Source organism: Gracilinanus agilis, chromosome 2 (assembly GCF_016433145.1).
Source record: "Gracilinanus agilis isolate LMUSP501 chromosome 2, AgileGrace, whole genome shotgun sequence".
NCBI lineage: Eukaryota > Metazoa > Chordata > Mammalia > Didelphimorphia > Didelphidae > Gracilinanus > Gracilinanus agilis.
This window is the reverse complement of record NC_058131.1, coordinates 488,998,366-489,018,592: the sequence shown is the minus strand read 5'-3', so window position 1 is coordinate 489,018,592 and position 20,227 is coordinate 488,998,366. Positions and strand designations below refer to the sequence as shown.

The 20,227-nt window shown below is 33.9% G+C and overlaps 1 protein-coding gene across 1 annotated transcript in view; it reads left to right on the top strand.

Annotated features, from left to right (window-relative positions):
* CEP128 (centrosomal protein 128) overlaps window positions 1–20,227 on the top strand; it is a 499,758-nt gene that overhangs the window by 161,331 nt on the left and 318,200 nt on the right. Inside the window, exon 14 of the mRNA XM_044659982.1 lies at window positions 1,213–1,377. Coding sequence (XP_044515917.1) covers window positions 1,213–1,377 — 165 coding nt within the window. The remainder of the gene's footprint in view (window positions 1–1,212; window positions 1,378–20,227) is intronic.

The following is a 20,227-nucleotide window of genomic DNA, read 5'->3' as shown; positions in this document are numbered from 1 at the left end:
TTGTAACTTGAAAGTAGTTTGTGTACCTGCTATGATCTTCATAAGGGTTTTTGAAATGGAAAGACTGAAACTCGAGGACATGGTACATCTAGTCCTTAGAATATCTAATTGAACCAGTCACAAAATTAAAATTGAACCAGAGTGAGAATTTCCAACTCTTTTTTTCCTTAACATTCATTTGATGATGGTTTCTTCTGAAAAGTAACTATTCATCCTCATCCATCATTACTTTTTATTTCTGAAAAAAAATGGAAAAGAGATAGAAGAACATATCTGTTTAGTTTTGAAAATTGTGATGAACTTAATCTTCTCTATTTTAGCAAACAGAAAATATTTTTTCTGTCCAAATTAGTACCACCATCCTCATTTTTAAGCCTCAGGAAATGCTCTTCATCCAGTTAACTTAAATTTAATTGGAAATCAGGATCCAGTCATTATTTGTCTCTTGCCTTTACTAAAATGTTGTTGCTTTATCATGGCCTAGAGGTTACTCTCTGGGTTTTTGAAGTCTTTGGCAGAAAAAGAATGGCAGGTTCTACCATGATGGAAAGGTTAGAGTATTGACCTGGAACTGTATGTCTACCATTTAAATTCTAGCCTACATAAATTGAGAGAAGTTGATGCTGCCACATAATAGATTAATGGTCCCTAGTACGTTGCAAAATTTGGCTTTTGAAACAGAGGATTTACAGTCTATATTGGCAGAAGGAGTGCCAATACTGATGAAGTCTCTTAACTGCCTCCATTTATTTATCTTCAACAAAATAATTGATATAGCTAAAGTAAAGAGATGGCAACATATTGTACCTGTACTTCTTAGAGGACTTATAAGAATTAAGAACACAGTACTAAATATGATATTGAAGTGAGTTTTTTTTTTTTGCTAATTAGAAATTAGTTTAATTTGTAAACTTATTTTTTGAAGGGAATATCAAAAAGATTGTGCCCAAAGTTTCAAAGCTAGTAAATGTCAGAGATAAGAATTGAATCCCAGGTCTCTAACTTTAGTGTGCTTTCCACCACACCATGTTATCTTTTATTCTGTATGGGTGTGTGTATATATTAAGAAATAACTTAAAGGCCTTCACCTTTTTTTCCATTGGTATAGTGCTTATTTTATATGATTTCTGTGTATGCTTTAAAATTGTCTTGCATTATTTTAAAACAATTTACCTATTGACAGTAGTCTTTATTTTACCCTTCTTATATCAGACAGAAAGCTTGGAAGATAAGAATGCGGTTAAAATTCATCGTTGGCAGCTTGAGAAAATGAAAGTTCAATGTGAAAAGCTGGCAGAAGAGTTAGCTCAAAAAGAGGATGAGAACTCAAAACTTAAGCGAAAATACCATCTTCTGAAACAGCAACTGGAAGATAAGGTAAAGAGAAGTCTGAATTCTACTTTTAAAAACTAACTTGCTTTTCTTTTTCTTTGGTCTACATGGTGGAATAAGTGATTGAGTTGTTAACCTTTGAAAACTAGTTTTAAGCCCAGAGCAGAGAAGTTTTATTGGACTCTATGATTTTGTATCTCTTAACCATCAGTCAGCTGCTTTTAGAATCAATTTAAATTTCCATTGTCTCTTAAAATATTTTTGTAGACATTAAAAAATCCTGAGTGAGATCTCATGAATGAGCTAGGCATTCTAAGTAAATGCTGTAATATAACTACTTATATATCTAATCATATATTCAATATAAAATAATAAATCTTTAACTAAATATATATTGAATTTATTGCCCGAGGCATTAATTTTTGCCCTTGAGTTTATAATCTGTTTGGGGCAATGAAAGATGTGAAATAATAACTCACAATATAAGGTAACTCATGAAAAATGCCTAATAAATTTTACTAACAAAATGCTACAGATTTTTAATACAGAAAGGGAGCCCTGTGTGTTATTCTTCAAATTTCACTCGACATCTATTTTAATATCTGACCTATGTTTTTTTTTTGTTCATAATCTTCATTCTATATGTGCTCCTAATGCATTAATTCATTATTAAAATCAAGGAAATATAATAAGGTATTAGGCTCTCATTTTAAGTGTTTTAAAGACTACCTTTTTTTAGAAATCACCTTTAATATCTATTTAAAATATATAATTTAAATATAATTTAACTTAGCTCATATATTATAAATAAAATTTAGCTCCTATATCATACTTTGTTTAACCATTTCTAATGTTAACAGATACCTAAATATATCTGTTATCATGGTAATAATTCTATCTTTTCTGAGTTTTTCATAATTAAAATGTTAGCCAAAATACTGTTTACTTTATTTTCACATTGTTTCCTTGATTGTTTTAGAGAAAAAATTGATTTCTGGAAAATTGAAAGTACACTTTATTATTGCTGAAATAAATGTTTTATCACTATTCCATTTTTTACATTGCAGATATCTTCCTTTTTAAATACCTTCATATATGGGTGTTTTCTTGTCAGCATAGTGTTTTAAGAGTTAAGGATGTTATTTTTAAAACACTTTCAAACTGTCCAAGCTTTATAGTCTGCTCTTGATTATCTTTGTAAATGGAAAGATAAGATTCCATCTAGAATCATAAACAATCAATGTTCTAAAAATAATTTATGCCTGGGATATGTATATGGGTACATACTTGTGTATCTGTATATATCTTGATATATACACACGCAAATATACAAACATGTGCATGAGTCTCTCTCTATAAAATCCAGCATGAAATACATATGTATATATGACCAGAATCAAATTTATCTATCTATATTTATAGTTGAAAATAAAATTCCATTTGATATGCTACATATATTTTTAATGAATTTATTTTTGTAACTATATTATATCTATTTTAATATTAATTAGGTTACATTTTTGTGTATAAGATAGACCACACTATCTCTGAGGTTTCTTTCAACTCTGAAATTCAGTGGCCCTCAATAACAAGAACTCCTAAAATTCATTTTTAATTAAAAAAATTTTTTTTACAACTGTACTATAAAAGAAGCACAAGAAATTTCAATTCCAAAAAATCAGATAATACGATATATGGGAAAGAAAGAGTATTATGGATGAGTTTTATTTGTAATTCTACCCTATTTAATTGAAAAAGTAGTTTTTTGTGACCTGGAGATGTTTAACACAGAAAAATTCAGACCTTCAAGAAATAGATATTTTCTTATGTTGCTAAAAAACAATCCTACCTCATTGTTGCCATTTTGATCTATTATTATGACATCTTTCATGTCTGATTTTTATTTAACATCATGAGCCACTTTTGGATTTTCAGACTGAGAGAAATGTTAAATCCTCCCCAGAATTCCGTTATACATCAGCTAAAGTCTGGATGCGTAGCACAAAACTTTTGTTAAGAAATATATGTACACACTTATACTTGACTCCCCTATTCAGTAGTGATATGTAGGAATAATACATTTTTCTAACATCTGAATTTTTGCTTTGTCATATTATGTTTTTTAGCTTATCTCATTAAAAAGAACAAGTATTATGCATCACACAGAATTTCTACATTATGAGTTTGTGATTTTTATTATAGGCTTTTTCATGGGGAAAACTACTCATGAAATAATAACTGAGATTTTCTCCCATCATTAGAAGTTTGTTCATTTCTTATTAAGTTCTTAGCTTAGAATAAAGAAGGGAAACATCACAGAAATTGGATCTTTTAGTTTAATTCAGACAGTGTCACTCTCATATTCCTGTTTTAACTCTTATCATAGGGGATTTTTTTTTAAGACTCATAATATCAATTTTTCCTGCTGAAAGCATTGAGTGGAAAGTATATTTGGGTTTTGAGATGAAGTGAAAATTTCAGGCTTGAGTCTCTCAGTCACTAGCTATCTGACTACTGGCAAGTCAGTTCATCTCTCTAAATCTTACTTTTCTTATCTTTATTATGGGATAATAACATTTGTTCTATCTATTCCAATAAGATTATTGTGAGGAAAGTGCTTTGTAAACTGTAAAGCTCTAAGACCTTCTATCATTATATATGGTCCTTTAAAAATAAGTTTTCCTTAGCAAAACTTTGTTACTTATAAGATGAAGATAGTACATATAAAATGCCACTAATAAATAGTATCTAAGATTTTTGGTTTTTAATAGCATTATTAGTTAATAAAAATAATATTGAACTATAAAATCTTGTCATTTATTTACACATTTTGACATCAACTGTTATAAAATTTAATTCATTGTCTGCTATATTGACATAATATATACACAAAGACATAATTAAAAAGTGAAGAAACTAAGAATTACTTCTAATAGCTTTGTTTTAAAAGATTTCTATTATTTTTAATGGGTGGAAAGAAAATACCTATATGACTTTTGGGTATCATTTGAAAATCACAAGTTTTTGATTGAATTATTTGATCAAATAAGGATATCCATATCTGGTATACAGACCAGAGCTTTAGAGATTTAACATTTCAAGAATAAGCAGAAAAAGAAAAATATATATAGAGAAGAGATTTCTGCCAAGCATTCGTTTGAAAGTTTTGGCTTCTAGGCCATTTTGAGGCAGACTTTCATACCTTGGTTATAAATATCACCTTGTATTAGTCCAGAGTTTACTTGGGATCCATATTTTCCCCTTTAATGGGAGTTTCAATAAAATGTGACCCCTGGAAGTTATGTGTTAATTCCTTTTGATTTCTTATCATCAAAAAATGAAAATCTTTCAGAATTATTACTAATTTGCATATTTTACAATTATATTATTTATATAGGAAAGAAATCCTGATAGAGTAAATGGAGGGTTGACCTTTGAGTCAAAGAGGACTTTGGGTTCAAGACCTGTCTGGTGTATATACTATGTGACCCTAGATAAAAAATCTCTCATTTTATGAGGTTATTCTCTAATACTGAAAGTTTTATAATGCCCAACATCCCTGAGAAAAATATGACTCAAAACAAACTAATATGAAATAGTGCTCACCCTTCTCGCCATACCTTACCCTCATTCCCTATACAGCATATCTTCTGGAGGTGACTCAAAGAAAATGTCCAAGAAATCCCCCTTAGGGTGATTAGCAAGAAAGACGTTTTGTGAACCACCTGTGCCAATTTATTAATCAATTTAAAATTGTAACAGGATATCTTAGCTACCACTTGTAGCTTAGGACAAGGAAGTGATTTGTCTCCTTCTACCTTCTGACCTACCACTTCTCTGTTCTAATTTGAAATCCTTTTCTACCAGGCTTCTTAGTCACCTTTCCTGTACATCTCCCACCCAGGGAGTAAAAATGAAATCAAAATCAGATTTGGGGTGTGAGACCCATTCCATTTATTTATTTATTTAGTTTGGAGCATTAGCAAGTAAATTATATTAATTATGTAATTTGAGTGATCCACTGAGACCCTCATAATCTTTGGGACCCTTGGCTGCCATTTTCTTTACACTTTATTCCATCCCAGTATATTTCCAAGCCATTTCTTAGTGGCAGTAATTTGCCGGGCTCTGGTAATTTTACCTACTTTTTCCTAAGCGAGTACCTGGCTCAGTCTTCCTTTTTATCCTAATTTGTTCCCATCCCCTGAGATTTCCCAGTTGTATTCAATTCAACAAACTTTTATTATGCAGTTACTGTGTGTTAAATACTATGCTAGGTACTGAGAACACTAAAAGAAAAACATTTTCACACAAAAGCACACTGTTCTAAAGTAGTTTAAATTCTTTTTTTGTAGAGGAAATACCATGTACATAGAAAAAAAGTATTTTGTATTTTAAAAATATTCTGAGTAGGGGCTCATAGGCTTCACCAGACTGTGAAAGTGGACCATGACACATACATAAAGGTTAAGGACTCCTACCTTAATAGAATACAAATTATTTGAGGGAAGGGACTTTTCTTTTCTTTATCTTTGTTATCACCTAGCCCAGTGCTTGGTACATAACAGAGTATTCTTAATCAGAGCTCGAACTGATTTGCTTTGTATGGAAGGATTTTTCATTCCTAAATTAAAATCATGATCCACACCAAAAAAAAATCTGCATAGCACTGTACTACATGATTTTTTAACAATTTAGGGCATTTGTGGTCATTAGACAAGATCTTGACCACAATTTAATATTAACATAAATTATTAAGTAAATTAATGCACTGAACTAATGATTACTTAATGCAATTAATCTTTTACTATGAACTTTTTTTCTGTTAGTATCTATAATATATGTGGCCACCACCAGATTGTTACTCTCCAAAGTGTTGAATGAGAAATATGAACTAGTGCTATAAAAAATATTGACACATTTTGGGGTCGTGTTTTTATAGTTAAAATAAATATTTTGTTCTTTTTGTTGCATCAGCAATATTCTTTAATGAAGAAGTTAAATGGGTCAATTTAATGGAAAACCTGAGGATTTTTAAAAATTGTCACTTCAGAACTCAGGAATATTTCTCCTTCAATGAATGAGAAATGTACTTTATTGACAATTAAATAGTATCTTATCTGAATGTATTATTTGTAAATGCAGTTTGTCACTATTAGAAATAGTATCAGAAAATAGTTGGAATAAATTACAACTTTAAATATTTCTATTTTTGAGTAATTGGTTAATGAGAACAGTATAATTATTAGAACATGGTACCAAGAATATACAAATACATAAAATGTCTTTGGATGGCCATTTAAATTTCAGAAAGTAATAATAATTTCAGATACAAATTTGAATGCCTTATGAATAGGCTACTTACAATCTCTGTATTCCCCAGTAGTGTTTTCTTAGATATGAGCACTGAAATAAAATATAATGTCTTCAAAAAAATTAAAAGTTGAACATTGTCATTCTTTTTTATCTCCAGTTTTTAGCACAGTGCCTGGCATGTAGTTAATAGATATTTGTTGATAGATTGATTGGGGAGGAAAAAATATATATGTATGTTTGTGTATGTGTTTCTGAAATTATATGTATGTGTATACATGTCTGTGTGAATATGTGTATATATAAATATGTATATATATATAGAGAGAGAGAGAGAGAGAGAGAGAAAGAGGGTGGGAGAAAGAGAGAGAGAGAGAGAGAGAGAGAGAGAGAGAGAGAGAGAGAGAGAGAGAGAGAGAGAGAGAGAGAGAAGATTTTTCAAAGCTTTACTTATCTGACACAGTGTTTAGTAAACACTTATTCCTTTCCCTTCCCCTTCCCTAAGTTTCCTCCTCCATTGTAGATGAGAAAATTTCTATACCTGCCTGTCCTGAGTAGCTCTTGTCCATGTTTTTCCATAATGTCTCCAGGGACTTTTGGTGTTTTCTACTTTTCCCTGACATCTTAGAGATACCAATGAAGCACTCTAGCTGTCCACCTCTTCTCTCTAGTACTTTTGATCTTTTTCTAGCATGGGATTCCTTGATGACATCACATACTATTTTTCTTAAAGTTCTTCATCTATTCTATTTTGCAGCTTGCTTATACTCTCAAAGTCCTACAGTCATCATAGTCTTATCATGGCATGGAGGTGGCTATGCCAGAACTCTGGCTGGTAGGGCTTTGAGTGTACTCTCAGCAACAATCAGGTCTGTTTTCCAAGTACCAACCTGGAAAAATAAGGAGAAGCATGTCACCAGGAAGCAAGCTAGTTGATGATGAATTTTTTGGCTATGACCACAACTATGAAACTAAAAAATAATATAGGGATGCAAAAATGGACCCTTTAGGTGGTTTATAGTTTTTTAAAAATTGAGAACATTTAACATGACCAATGCAAAACTCTCACCACAATGTGAAAGTTAAGAGCCTAGAAACCCCTTGAACCTTAAATGCAGTGATTTCTATCTATAGAAATGCAATTGCTTATTTTGATACCATGCCCCTGGAATTCACAAATAAGAAATTCACAAATTCATAATTTTATTTTCCTCCAGCCCCAGAACTATCCAGATCCTACCCACTCCAAGTTAGTGACTGTAAATTTTAGCATCTCTAATAAGACTCTACCCTGGGGTAGGAAGAAAACATCTTAGTATAACACATGTTATTGTAATTGTGGCAGAAAAAGCTGATGGACATTTTCTTCAAATGGTTGCATATAGATCTTTCTAAAGATATGTTATGAAGCTCTCACCTTTGATGCTATCATCTCACCCTAGCTGCTGGTCATTCTCAGGACCCAAGACACCAGAGAAAGAGGCCCTGTGGCATAGTAGGAAATATTGGACTTTGAGTCAGAGGGCCTGTGTTAAAAATGTACTTTTGCAGTTTGCCAGCTGTGTGACTTCAGGAAAGTCACTTGTCTTTTCTGACTTCACTTTCCTTATATATAAAATGTGGATGTTGGACTTTTTGAACTCTATGGTTCCTTCCAGCTCTAAATCTATGATTCTTTGATTTTTATAACCGAAGAAATTATCTTTCTTTTGTCTTCGCCACCTATAGCAGTGGCTCTAACCAGTTCACTTGCTTGGAGGTACCATCTTTAAAAAACATCACGATTGCCAGATTGTCATTGGTATTTTTGGACTTGTCAGACAAGAAATTTTTACTGAGCATTTCCTATTTGCCAGGTGCTGTTCAGAGCAATGGGGTACAAAGAAAGGCAGAAAGAATTTCTGCCTTTAAGAAGGTCATATTTTAATGTTGGGGTGATGGAGAGGAGAAGGGGGATATGTAAATAAATAGGTACATATGATTTATATAAGGGTGGAAGCAGACTGAAGATAATCTCAGAGGGGATAACACTAGCTGCTAGAGGGACTTGAAAAGGCCTGTTACAGAGAATGGGTTTCAAATTGAGTCTTAAAGGAAGCCAGGGAAACTAATATTCAAAGGTGAAGAGAGAGAGCATTTTCATCATGGGGGGCAGTCAGTGTAAAGGCATAGAATGATGAAAGATGAGGTAATGGGAGAGAAAGAAAAGAGAGACTAGTGTAACTTGATCATAGAATGCATTGAAGGAGGCAAAATGTAAGAAGACTGGAAAGGTAGAAGGTGGCTAAGTTACAAAGAACATTAAATGACAAAGTATTTCATATATGCTATAGAACTAGTGGAACACTGACGATAGGGAATAGGGGACGGTCAGACCTTTGCTTTAGGAAAATCACTTTGTCAAATGAGTGGAAGATGGATTGAAGTGAGGCAGATTGACTCAACTAAAGGTATGTCATCATAGCCTAGGGGAGAAGCGGTAAGGGTCTGAACTAGTAAGGTGTCTGTGAATGGAGAGGAAAAACATATAAAGATGTTAATGTTGAAACAAGATTTGGTAGTGGACTGGATATTTTATTTGAATTAAGTGAGATTGAGAAGTTTAGAATTATACTAAGGTTATAAACCTGGGAGATTGGTGGTATCCCTCACAGAAATAGGAAAGTTTAGAAGAAGAAGGATTTAGGGGGAAACATCATAACTTGTTTTTTTGGCTCTATGATGTCCTCCACTTAGTGCCTGAAATCCCCATTTTTCTTTGATCACTTTTCTTCTTTCTCAGAGGTTAACTCAGAGAATTCTGAAGGAATTTATGGATCAAATAAGGATTCATTCAGTTAACACTGCCTTTTCCTTCAGAGTGATTAATATTCTTTGCTAAAAATGGTGACTTATGATTTGACCATTAACACTGTCAGGATAGAAACCAGGCAATCCCATACCTTTCATTGTTGACTTTGTGGATTTTTTGGCAGGCCATCATTTTGTTCAAAGCGGACTTCTTCAAAGTAGATGATAGTTCTGTCACTCATAATCTGAGTCTGCAGGAGGAAAGAGTAGAAGATGTCCTTCTAAACTGAAGCCAGGCAATATGATTGTCATTCTCTTTGGACCCTCATTGCCTTCTTGCATTTTATGAACTTTAACTTTTAGACTTTTGTTCTTTGATTGTGGTGGCATTATCTACTTGATTGACATTTTAACTTATTTATTAGCTCTTAAACATTTTTTTCTAATTAATTCCCATCATTGTTACTTTTCTTTGCAAGCTCCATCTCTACCCAAAGTTAGAAAAGTATACTTTTAATAAAGAAGTGATAGAATTTTCAGGAACTTCATAGCAGGAAATCAGGAAGGATCCTTAAAAAACAGATACTGTTACTCTTATGGGTAATCTCAAATCCATAAAAGTCCTATAGAATCTAAGGTTGGCTAGATGTCATGGGAGATTCCTTATTGGGTTCATATTCCTAGAAACCCCTCTCAATGATATTCCTAAAGTCTGTGGCTCACCGTTAGCCAGATACTTCCAAAACTGCATTCTAGGAATTAATGAACAGACTTGCCATTGCTACCTTCTTGACATATCATGATTCCTGCACCTGTTTGGTAGGCTATTGTTTCTAAAGTACCAGTAAGAACTATCTTCTTTGAATTTAATATACAGATTAGCCTGTCATGACCTCATTTTAACTACCTCAGAAAGATTTCCTTGGCAGAGCACAACTAGGCTGTTTTGGGAAAAAGAACAGTTCTCATTCAGAGAAACCTGTGAAGCTTAGTGACACCAATTATCAGAAGCTCAGTATCCAGTCATGACCTAGATTGAATTCTAGAACTTGGTTCCTCTGCAATCTATCCACAAGTTAAACTAGTGCCAGATATAAGAGCTCCTGTTTTTCATCAGTTTGAGTTGAAAATTAAATGTTTTTCTAGAAAGCAGAATTGATAGGCAGACCTTCTCTTTAGGAAAATGAAGCACAGCACTCATGGAGAAGGGATATCCCTGCAAATACTGCAATAGAAGAATTATTTTTTAATCTAACATCATCTTGACCTCCCTGGGGTTATTTCTTAACATTAGTAGGACATATATACTTGGAACAAGCAGTCTATCTTGCATGCCAACTTTATCTCCATTCTCAAAAAAGTACCCATCTCTTCTTTGCAATTCCAGATAGAGATGGTTGTTACAAGCGATAGGCAATCAGATAAGTTTGGGTTCTTCTTTGTAGATGGTGATCCATAAATGTAGAATACTAAGGATCAGCCAGTGTTTAAAAACTAGTGTTTATAGTCATGGGAGATTTGCATAATTTGAGGAAACAAAACTATCCAGGTTTCACCAGCTCCAAACTTATCTTCCATTTTGATGCACCACTCTTAAATTGACATTATAATGACATTGGTGGTGATGCATACATGATGGAAATGATTCATTCTTCCTGTACTGGCTATGTTCTCAATTGGCTTAGCTATTATTTCTGACTTCATGGACTTTTCCAATCTAATCTTTGAGGACTTTAGTACATATGTTTCTAAACTGCCTTGTTCAATGTATACCAAATCAATACTCATTTTTCTACCAATTCCACTTCTCTAACAAGAACATGTTCAAAGTAACTATGGATTCTATTTCCTTTAAAAAAATTACCTCACCAAATAGAAGGGCATTTATCATCTGGAACATGTTTAGGATAAAGCATGACCAATAGGAGAATTTACCATATGAGGATCAGGGAGGACAATAATTGCATATTTGGTTACCCAAGAAAAGAACAGACTTGTTGAACAGGAGAGTGGTCGTAGAGTATTTGATTGGTTGTTTAAAGGAAGTTTCTCTAAGTAGGAACATTGTTGTGGGATTAGAAGTCCAGTGAAGTCTACAAGTATGTTTTAAGAACTGCGCTATGGACTAGGAATACAAAGACAAGCAAAGAGATAATTCTGTCCTCAAGTGGTTTATTAATGGTAAAGACAACACTTTAAAGGAAGCTGAAAAGTATAGAGGGAGAAGAAAAAAGGGTAAATATATCTTTGTGGGGACAACACAAGGTGTAGAAAAGATTGAAAGGGGCAGAACCAAGATGGTGGAGAAGGTATATGGACCCCCTGATCTCTACCAAATTATACTCTAAACACCTTTTTTTTTTTTTTTAACCTTTACCTTCTGTCTTAGAATCAATGCTAAAATTTGGTTCCAAGGCAGAAGTGGTAAGGGCTAGGCAATGGGGGTTAAGTGACTTGCCCAGGCTCACACAGCTAGGAAGTGTCTGAGTTAAGATTCGAACCCAGGACCTCCTATCTCTAGACTTGACTCACAAAACACTGAGACATCCAGATGCCCCCTCCAAACAACTTTAACATTATACCACAAAACTAATTCTAGTGTGGCATCACCCATAAGAAAATGAGGTGAAACAATTTTTGAACCCAAGATAACTTAAAAGCATGAAAGACCTATCACACCAGGCTGGGAGCAGAGTGCAGACCAGCATGCCAAGGCAGGCCCCACCTCAGTAAGCCAGCGAAGGCCTTGGAGGTTGGTTGAACCAACAGCAAAGGCTTCCAGAGTTCTCAGCCATAGAGTCAGTCAGTCAGAAGGCGAATACAGAGCTTCATTTGCTATTTCTGGTTATAGGAACACAGATCCAGGTCGTGGTCCCAGGTTCCAGTCCCAGGATGAGGCCCAACACTAGTTGCACACTAGTGCTTGTGGCCAAAAGGGACTAGATAACCCTGGTCACAGCTCCAGGGTGGATAAAAGTGCTTATAGTTAAAGACCATAAATTATTGAATTCATTAAAATTTAAAGCATTAAAATTTACTAATTATTATTAAAATTAATTTCATATTAGTAAAATTATTAAATTTATTATTGCTTATTAATTACTTATTTAATTATTTAAAACAACTCTCCTTAGATCATATCACCTTAAAGGAACTAAAAACCTATAGATCCTAGGAGCTTTCTCAGCATACATGCAGAGAAGTTGAAACTTGAGACAGTGTCCCCTTCATCAGTTTCTAAAGGTCTCCCTAATGTCTGCTGAAGCTGTTCACTTCATTATTTCTTAGGGTACAAAACTTTTCATTACATTCATATCCAAAAATTTGCTGACTTATGTCCTATATATATATCCTAATAGAAACCTCTTAGTTTCCAATTTTTGGCTACTATGAAAAGATGTGCTACAAACACTTGTGTACTTACATATTCTTTTCTTCTTTCTTTCATTTCTTTAGATGGACCTATAGTAGTGGTACAGCTGGGTCAAAGGATATACGATTTGGGAACTTTACGGGCATAGTTCCAAGTACTTTTTCAGGATGGTTGGACAGAGGGTCTTTTTGTTAGGTTTTTACTTGTTATCCTCTCCAATTCTGAGATTCTTGGATTCTTTTTTGTTCTTGAAAGTAAATTATTTGAAGGAAACTGAAGTGAACCATATTGTTGTTGTTCAATTGTTTTTTTTTTTTTCAATTATGTTAGACTCTTCATGACCACATTTGGGAGTTTCTTGGCAAAGATACTGAAGTGTTTTGCCAGTTCCTTCTCCAGTTCATTTTACAGATGCGGAAACAGAGGCACAGAGAGCGAAATGACTTTCCCAGGGTCACACAGCTAGAAACTGTTTGAGTTCAGGTTTGAACTCAGGAAGATGAGTCTTACTAACTCCACATCTGGCTCTCTATTTGCTGGGAATGAGACTCAAGCATTTATTAAATGCCAAAGATTTGTCAAGTATTGGGCTAAACTCTTTACAAATATGATCTTATTTGATCCTCACAACCTATTATTAAACATATTTTGTGGTTGAGAAAACTGAGGCAAACAGAGTTTGAGTGACTTGCCCAGAATAATGTATATAGAAAATGACTGAGTCTAGATTTGGACTCAGGTCTTCTTTATTGTCCACTGTGACCTCTAGCTGCCACCTTCGCTTAGTGCTATACTTTTATCTCTTCTCAATCTCTAAAGGGAACCATTTCTACTTCCATTCTCTCTTCCCAATTCCATATTCCCTTGTCCTCTCACTGATCACATCCTGCCATATCCCCACAGTACATTTTTGTGTGCTGCTGAATGGAATTAGAGGAAATCATGAAACCATGCTGACTAGATAAACTGCTATTTAATTTTTTTTGCCCAAATTAATTCTCTATCACATTACCACATGACTTTTTAAGCCTTCTCTTTTTATCACACTTTCATGCACCCCTTGCTCACTTTGCTAAGGACCTCATCTTATGTCTGATTGAAAATATAGATGCCCTTGGTGGAGGGCTCTCTTTTCTCCTTTCCTCCTTGTCTCATAGCCCTCCAGTAACATCCCTTTTTACCTTTTCCTTGTAGCCCTAGGGCTTAATCTAATGACTAGGAAGCAAATACAGTAAAAAATTAATAAATTAATCTCAGCTTTCAATACTCTGCTTATTTTGCTTCCTTAGTATTAGGGATTAACCTCCCTTGGGTCTTTGGCCTGCCTTGTTTATTGAATTATGCCACGTTGTTTCAAATCTCATTTCTTTTTTTTTTTTGTCATACTACAGAAGCATTTACTGACATAATTTGTCAGTCTGTTTTTATCTACCTCTGCATTTCTTTCCTTTTTAAAAAATATTTATTTAGAATATTTTCCAGTGGATTTTTCCCACTCTTTTTTCCCCCTTCCTCCCAGAGTTAACAAGCAATTCCACTGAGTTATACAGGTATCATTGTTCAAAACCCATTTCCATGTTATTATTATTTGTAGTAGAGCGATCTTTTAACATCAAAACCTCAGTCATATCTCCATCAAACCATGTGATCGAGCATATGTTTCTCTTCTGTATTTCTGCTCCCACAGTTCTTTGTCTGGATGTGGATAGTGTTCTTTCTCATAAGTTCCTCTTGCATTGCTGCTAGTAGAAAAGTTTATTACATTTGATTGTGCCATAATGTATCAGTCTCTGTGTACAACGTTCTCCTGGTTTTGATCCTTTTGCTCTGCATCAATTTCTGGAGGTCATTCTAGTTCACATGGAATTCCTTCAGTTCATCATTACTTTCAGCAGAATAATAATCCATCACCATCAGATACCACCATTTATCCAGCCATTCCCAAATTGATGGACATTCCTTCATTTTCCAATTTTTTGGAGCGAGGCTATAAATATTTTTGTACAAGTATTTTTCCTTGTTATCTCTTTGGGGTACAAACCCAGCAGTGGTATGGCTTGATCAAAGGGCAGGCAGTCTTTTAAAGCCCTTTGCACATAATTTCAAATTGCCCTCCATAATGTTTGGACTATTTTACAACTCCACCAGCAGTGTATTAGTGTCCCAATTTTGCCGCATCCACTCCAACATTTATCACTTTCCTTTGCTGCCATATTGGCCAGTCTGCTAGGTGTGAGGTAGTATCTCAGAATTGTTTTAATTTACATTTCTCTAATCAGGAGTAATTTAGAATACTTTTTTCATGTTCTTATTGATAGTTTTGATTTCTTTATGTGAAAACTGTCTATTCATGTCCCTTGACCATTTGTCAATTGGGAAATACCTTGATTTTTTTTTTTTTTGGTAAATTTGACTTAGTTCCTTATATATTTGGGAAATTAAACCTTTGTCAGAGAGTTTTGTTATAAAATTATTTTCCCAGTTTGTTGCTTTCCTTCTAATTTTGGTTGTATTGGTTTTGTTTGTGCATTTTAATTTGATATAATCAAAGTCATTCAATTTAAATTTTGTAAAGTCCTCTTGTCTCTTGTTTGGTCTTAAATTCCTACCTTTCCCACAGATCTGACAGATATACTATTCGATGTTCACCTAATTTATGATTTCACTCTATATTTCAGTCATTTACCCATTTTGAATTTATCTTGGCATAGGGTGTAAGATCTTGATCTAAATCTCATTTTTCCCATACAGTTTTCCAATTTCTCCAGCAGTTTTTGTCAAATAATGAGTTTCTGTTCCAAAAGCTGGGGTCATTGGGTTTATCAAACACTAGCTTGCTGAGTTCATTTACCCCTAGTCTATTCCATTGATCCACCCTTCTGTCCCTTAGGCAGTACCATATTGTTTTGATGACCACTGCTTTATAGTGCAGGCCCCCATCCTTCACATTTTTTTTCATTATTTCTCTTGATATTCTTGATCTTTTGCTCTTTTTTTGAACTTTGTTGTTTTTTCTAATTCTATAAAAAAATTTTTGGTACCTTAATAGGTATGGCACTGAATGAGTAGATTAATTTGGGTAGGATTGTCATTTTTATTATATTAGCTCATCATATCCATGAGCAATTAATATTTTTCCAATTAGTTAGATCTAGTTTTAATTGTGTGAGAATGTTTTGTAGTTGTCTTCATATAATTCCTGTGTTTGTCTTGGCAGATAGATTCCTAAATATTTTTATTGTCTAGAGTGATTTTTTTTTAAACCCTTACCTTCTGTCTTGAAGTCAATACTGTGTATTGGCTCCAAGGCAGAAGAGTGGTAAGGGTAGGCAATGGGGATCAAGTGACTTGCCCAGGGTCACACAGCTGGGAAGTGTCTGAGGTCAGATTTGAACCTAGGACCTCCCGTCTCTAGGCCTGACTCTCAATCCACTGAGTTACTCAGCTGCCCCCTTATCTAGAGTGATTTTAAATGGAGTTTTTTTTCCTAGCTCCTGCTGCTGAATTTTGTTAGAAATATACAGAAATGCTGATGATTTATGTGGGCTTATCTTGTACCCTGCAACTTTGCCAAAGTTGTTAATTATTTCCACTAGCCTTTTAGTTGATTTTTCTGGGGTTCTTTAAGTATGCCATCATATCATCTGCAAAGAGTGATAGTTTAGTTTCTTCATTGCCTACTTTAATCCCTTCAATTTCTTTTTCTTCTCTAATTGCTATTGCTAGTGTTTCTAGTACAATATTAAATAATAGAGGTGATAATGAGCATCATTGCTTCACCTTTTTTTTTTATTTTAAACCCTTAACTTCTGTGTATCGACTTATAGGTGGAAGAGTGGTAAGGGTAGGCAATGGGGGTCAAGTGACTTGCCCAGGGTCACACAGCATTGCTTCACTTTTTGATATTGTTGGGAAGGCTTCTAACATGTCCCCATTGCAGATGATACTTACTGATGGTTTTAAATATATACTGATTATTATTTTTAGGAATGCCCCATCTATTCTTATACTTTCTAGTATTTTCAATAGGAATGTGTGTTGTATTTTGTCAAAGACTTTTTCTGTATCCATTGAGAAAATCATTTGATTTTTTTAGGTTAGTTTTTTTTTCAATAAGATATTTCATATTTTCCTTTTTTTTCATTCCTTTGATTCTGCTTAATTGTTTCTTGATTTCTCATGAAATCATTAGTTTCTAAATGGTCATTTCTGATTTTTAAAGCCTGATTTTCCTCTGTCAGTTTTTGGTTCTCCTTTTTCAATTGGCCCATTTCTTCTTATATCTCTTTCATTTCTCTTCTCAACTTTTCTTCTGCCTCTCTTAATTGGTTTTTGAAGTCTTTTTTCAGGCTCTTCTAGACTCTGTGTCCAATCCATATTTTTCCTTTTTACTTTGCGAGTGTTTCTTGTGTTTTTGCTGTCCCCTTCTATGTCGGCACCTTGCTCTTTGTCTCCATAAAAATTCTTTAGAGTTAGGTTCTTTTTTTGTTGTTTATTCATTTTCCCTATCTAATTAGAGTTAGGTTCTGTTTTCAGGGAAGTTGGGGTACCCTCTTAAACTTCAGTCCTTCCTTGATATTATTCTCAGTTTATTTTCTGGGTTGTTACTAGTTTACCAGATTGTCTGAGAGCTCTGATAGCCCCCTTCCCCTGCTGATTCACTTGACCCTTGAGATGCAGATAGCTTAAAGACTTTCCACAGGCTTGGGTGTAAGCTTTTGATCTCTCTAAACTTGATCAGGTCAGGGGCTGATCAAATTCTAGCTCCAGGCTTAGGCTCAAGTTTTTGGTCTCACTGCATTCTTGGTCTAGTTAGGCACACCCTTGATTGCCCAGCCCTGGAGCTCAACCCTTAGTTTTGGGCAAAAAGATTGTGGTGGTGGTAGGGGAGACTGCCCCTGTGACCTATGTCCTAATCCCAAACTGTTGATTATGTCCTCATCCCAAGCCCAGCCTGGGATTCCTGGCTTTGCTCTGGGCCCTGGCCTAGGAATCCAGACTTTTCCACTGGTTTGAAATTTCAAAGGCTGTGTGTTGACTTGGACCACTGTTTGCCCAGGGAGGATCTCAGGATCTGAATGTTATCTTGGGCTTAAGTTTGGAATCTTTAACAACAGATGTGGGATGGGTAGCCTGGTGTAGTTTGCTCTTGACTTGCTTTTCACTCCTTGCTGTAGCCTCTTGCTGGCTCTCCTCTCCTCTCATTCTAGTGCCCCAGATGTTGTCTGCCCATCTTTTGGGTTTTCCTTTTCTTGAAAGTTGTTTCATTCTGTCTCCTTTTGGTTATTTCACTCCTGTATTCATTTTGTGATGATATTTTAATCTTGGTCAGAGAGGAATCTCTTGGTAACACAGAGCTGCTGCTCTAGTTACTCCTCCATCTTGGCTCCACCCTGGATTCCCTTGAGGTTTTTAAAAAAAGTTTTTTTCACCTTCTTTCATGAGAAGTAGTTTTGGGTGACCATCACCTTGCAAATCTGCACTGGATCCACTGAGATGTTCCAGTAGGAGGATTTTCTTTGTGAGATATTGTGTCCTACTGATCAAGACCCCATCTAATGAGTATCATGCAAAATATTAATGAGTATTATGCAAAGGGAAGTTATGAATAAAATAACAGATACAGGATTCTTACACTGAAATATATTAATTTTTTGGCAAGGGAGACTCAGTGGTCAAAACTGGCAAGTTGTTTGGATGTAACTGATAATTTAAAAAATTGTAATGGATTTAGAATTCTTTCAGTATATAGTCAAAGGGTTAAGTGTTTAAAGCAGTAATTTTAGTTTTGCATTGATCTTTTTTGTATTGATTTGGTGTTTAAAGTAGTAATTTTAGTTTTGCATTGATCTATCTTTTCAAAAAGCTGAGAAATTTTTGCTTATTTATTACAGTATTGTAATATTTCAATACTAGAAGTGAATAAGAGGGCATATTTTGGGGTTATATGTTATTTTTGAGTAATTTGAGGCATAAAGTAGTTATACCATGCCTAGCATCTTACCATACATGAGCCAGTGGAGGAGATTATACTATTTATATACTAAGTAATTATAGATGCCCAGTGAAAATTTTATTGATTTTGAGAGGTTCAGGAGGTATATAAACTAAACTTGTCAAAAGTTTTATAAGTTTTTCTAGACTATTGTGGATCTATCATTTTCCTCTAGTTTAGGTGTCAGTATAGGGAAATGGGCAAGGTGGCTTTTGAGATTCCTCCTTTCTTTATATATTTTTTCATACTCACATTGTGCAAAAATCTTTTATAAAACTTACCATCTCTTAAATAATAGGCTTAAACAAAAAAAAATTGTAATACAAATAGCATTTACTTGTCATGTGAATATATTTGACCTTTATAATAAAGACATTTTGAAAAGTATGATGGCTAATTTTGGAGATTGGGTCCTTTACAAGTCTCTACCAGTTGTACTTTTTGCCTACTCTTTTATCCTAAATATATCTAGTAATGAAGTTTATACTCTGTGTGCATTTATACTGTATCTTCCTAGAAACCGAGTCACCTGTACTCAGATAAGTATTATAAATGTTCTTTAACTTGTCAGTTAAACAGATCTTTGACAGATTTTTGTCCAAGCTAATTTGCCTTTTGAATGGATTTAAAGTTTATAAATGAAAGGTACTTTGATTTATTATAATTTACTCAAATTTTTTGATGATACAAGTTTTAAGTCTAGTTTTATTATTGGAGAGTTAAAAATAATTTTAAATTACATTTTTTTGGGCCTATTGCAAATCTTTTGCATTATTTTCTGTGATTTCTCCACATACTGTCCCAAACTCCTTCCTTTTAGTTTAATGAATATTAAGAGGGTGTTGAGCTATACTGTTGAGATATTGCCTTTTACAAGTTCATTTCCAGTGTGAAAGAAGTAGCAGCTTTTGTAAATTAATGATGTGAGTAGTATGATCAGTAGTGTGAGTATATCTTATTTAATGTAATGTTTTTGTTAAAGTGTGTAGAGAAATGTTTTCATTTAATTTAGTGCTTGCATTGAAAATAAAGTGGTACTTTTGGGGCACTTAAGATCTCAAAGGAAGTGTGTAAGCTTTCACTGAACAGGCATAATTTGGGCATGCTATGGTTTTATTGAAATTATTATGCTTGCATCAAGTTAGTGTTTCTTTGACAGTCGGTCCTAAGAATCTATGGGAAAGTATAAAATTTTTATTAATATTAGAGTAATAATTCTTACCTTTTACTAAATTGATTAGGTCAATCAAGCATGTTTTCTGTCATATAACTGTTAGCAATTTCTCATAAATAATTTAAAAATTTAAACAATTAAAATGAGAATTATGGAATGGAAAAAAAACAAACCTCATTTCCCAAAGCTATCTTCAACGAAACTAAAGTATAAACTTGCTCCAATTTGTATATGTTATCTAGGTTATATA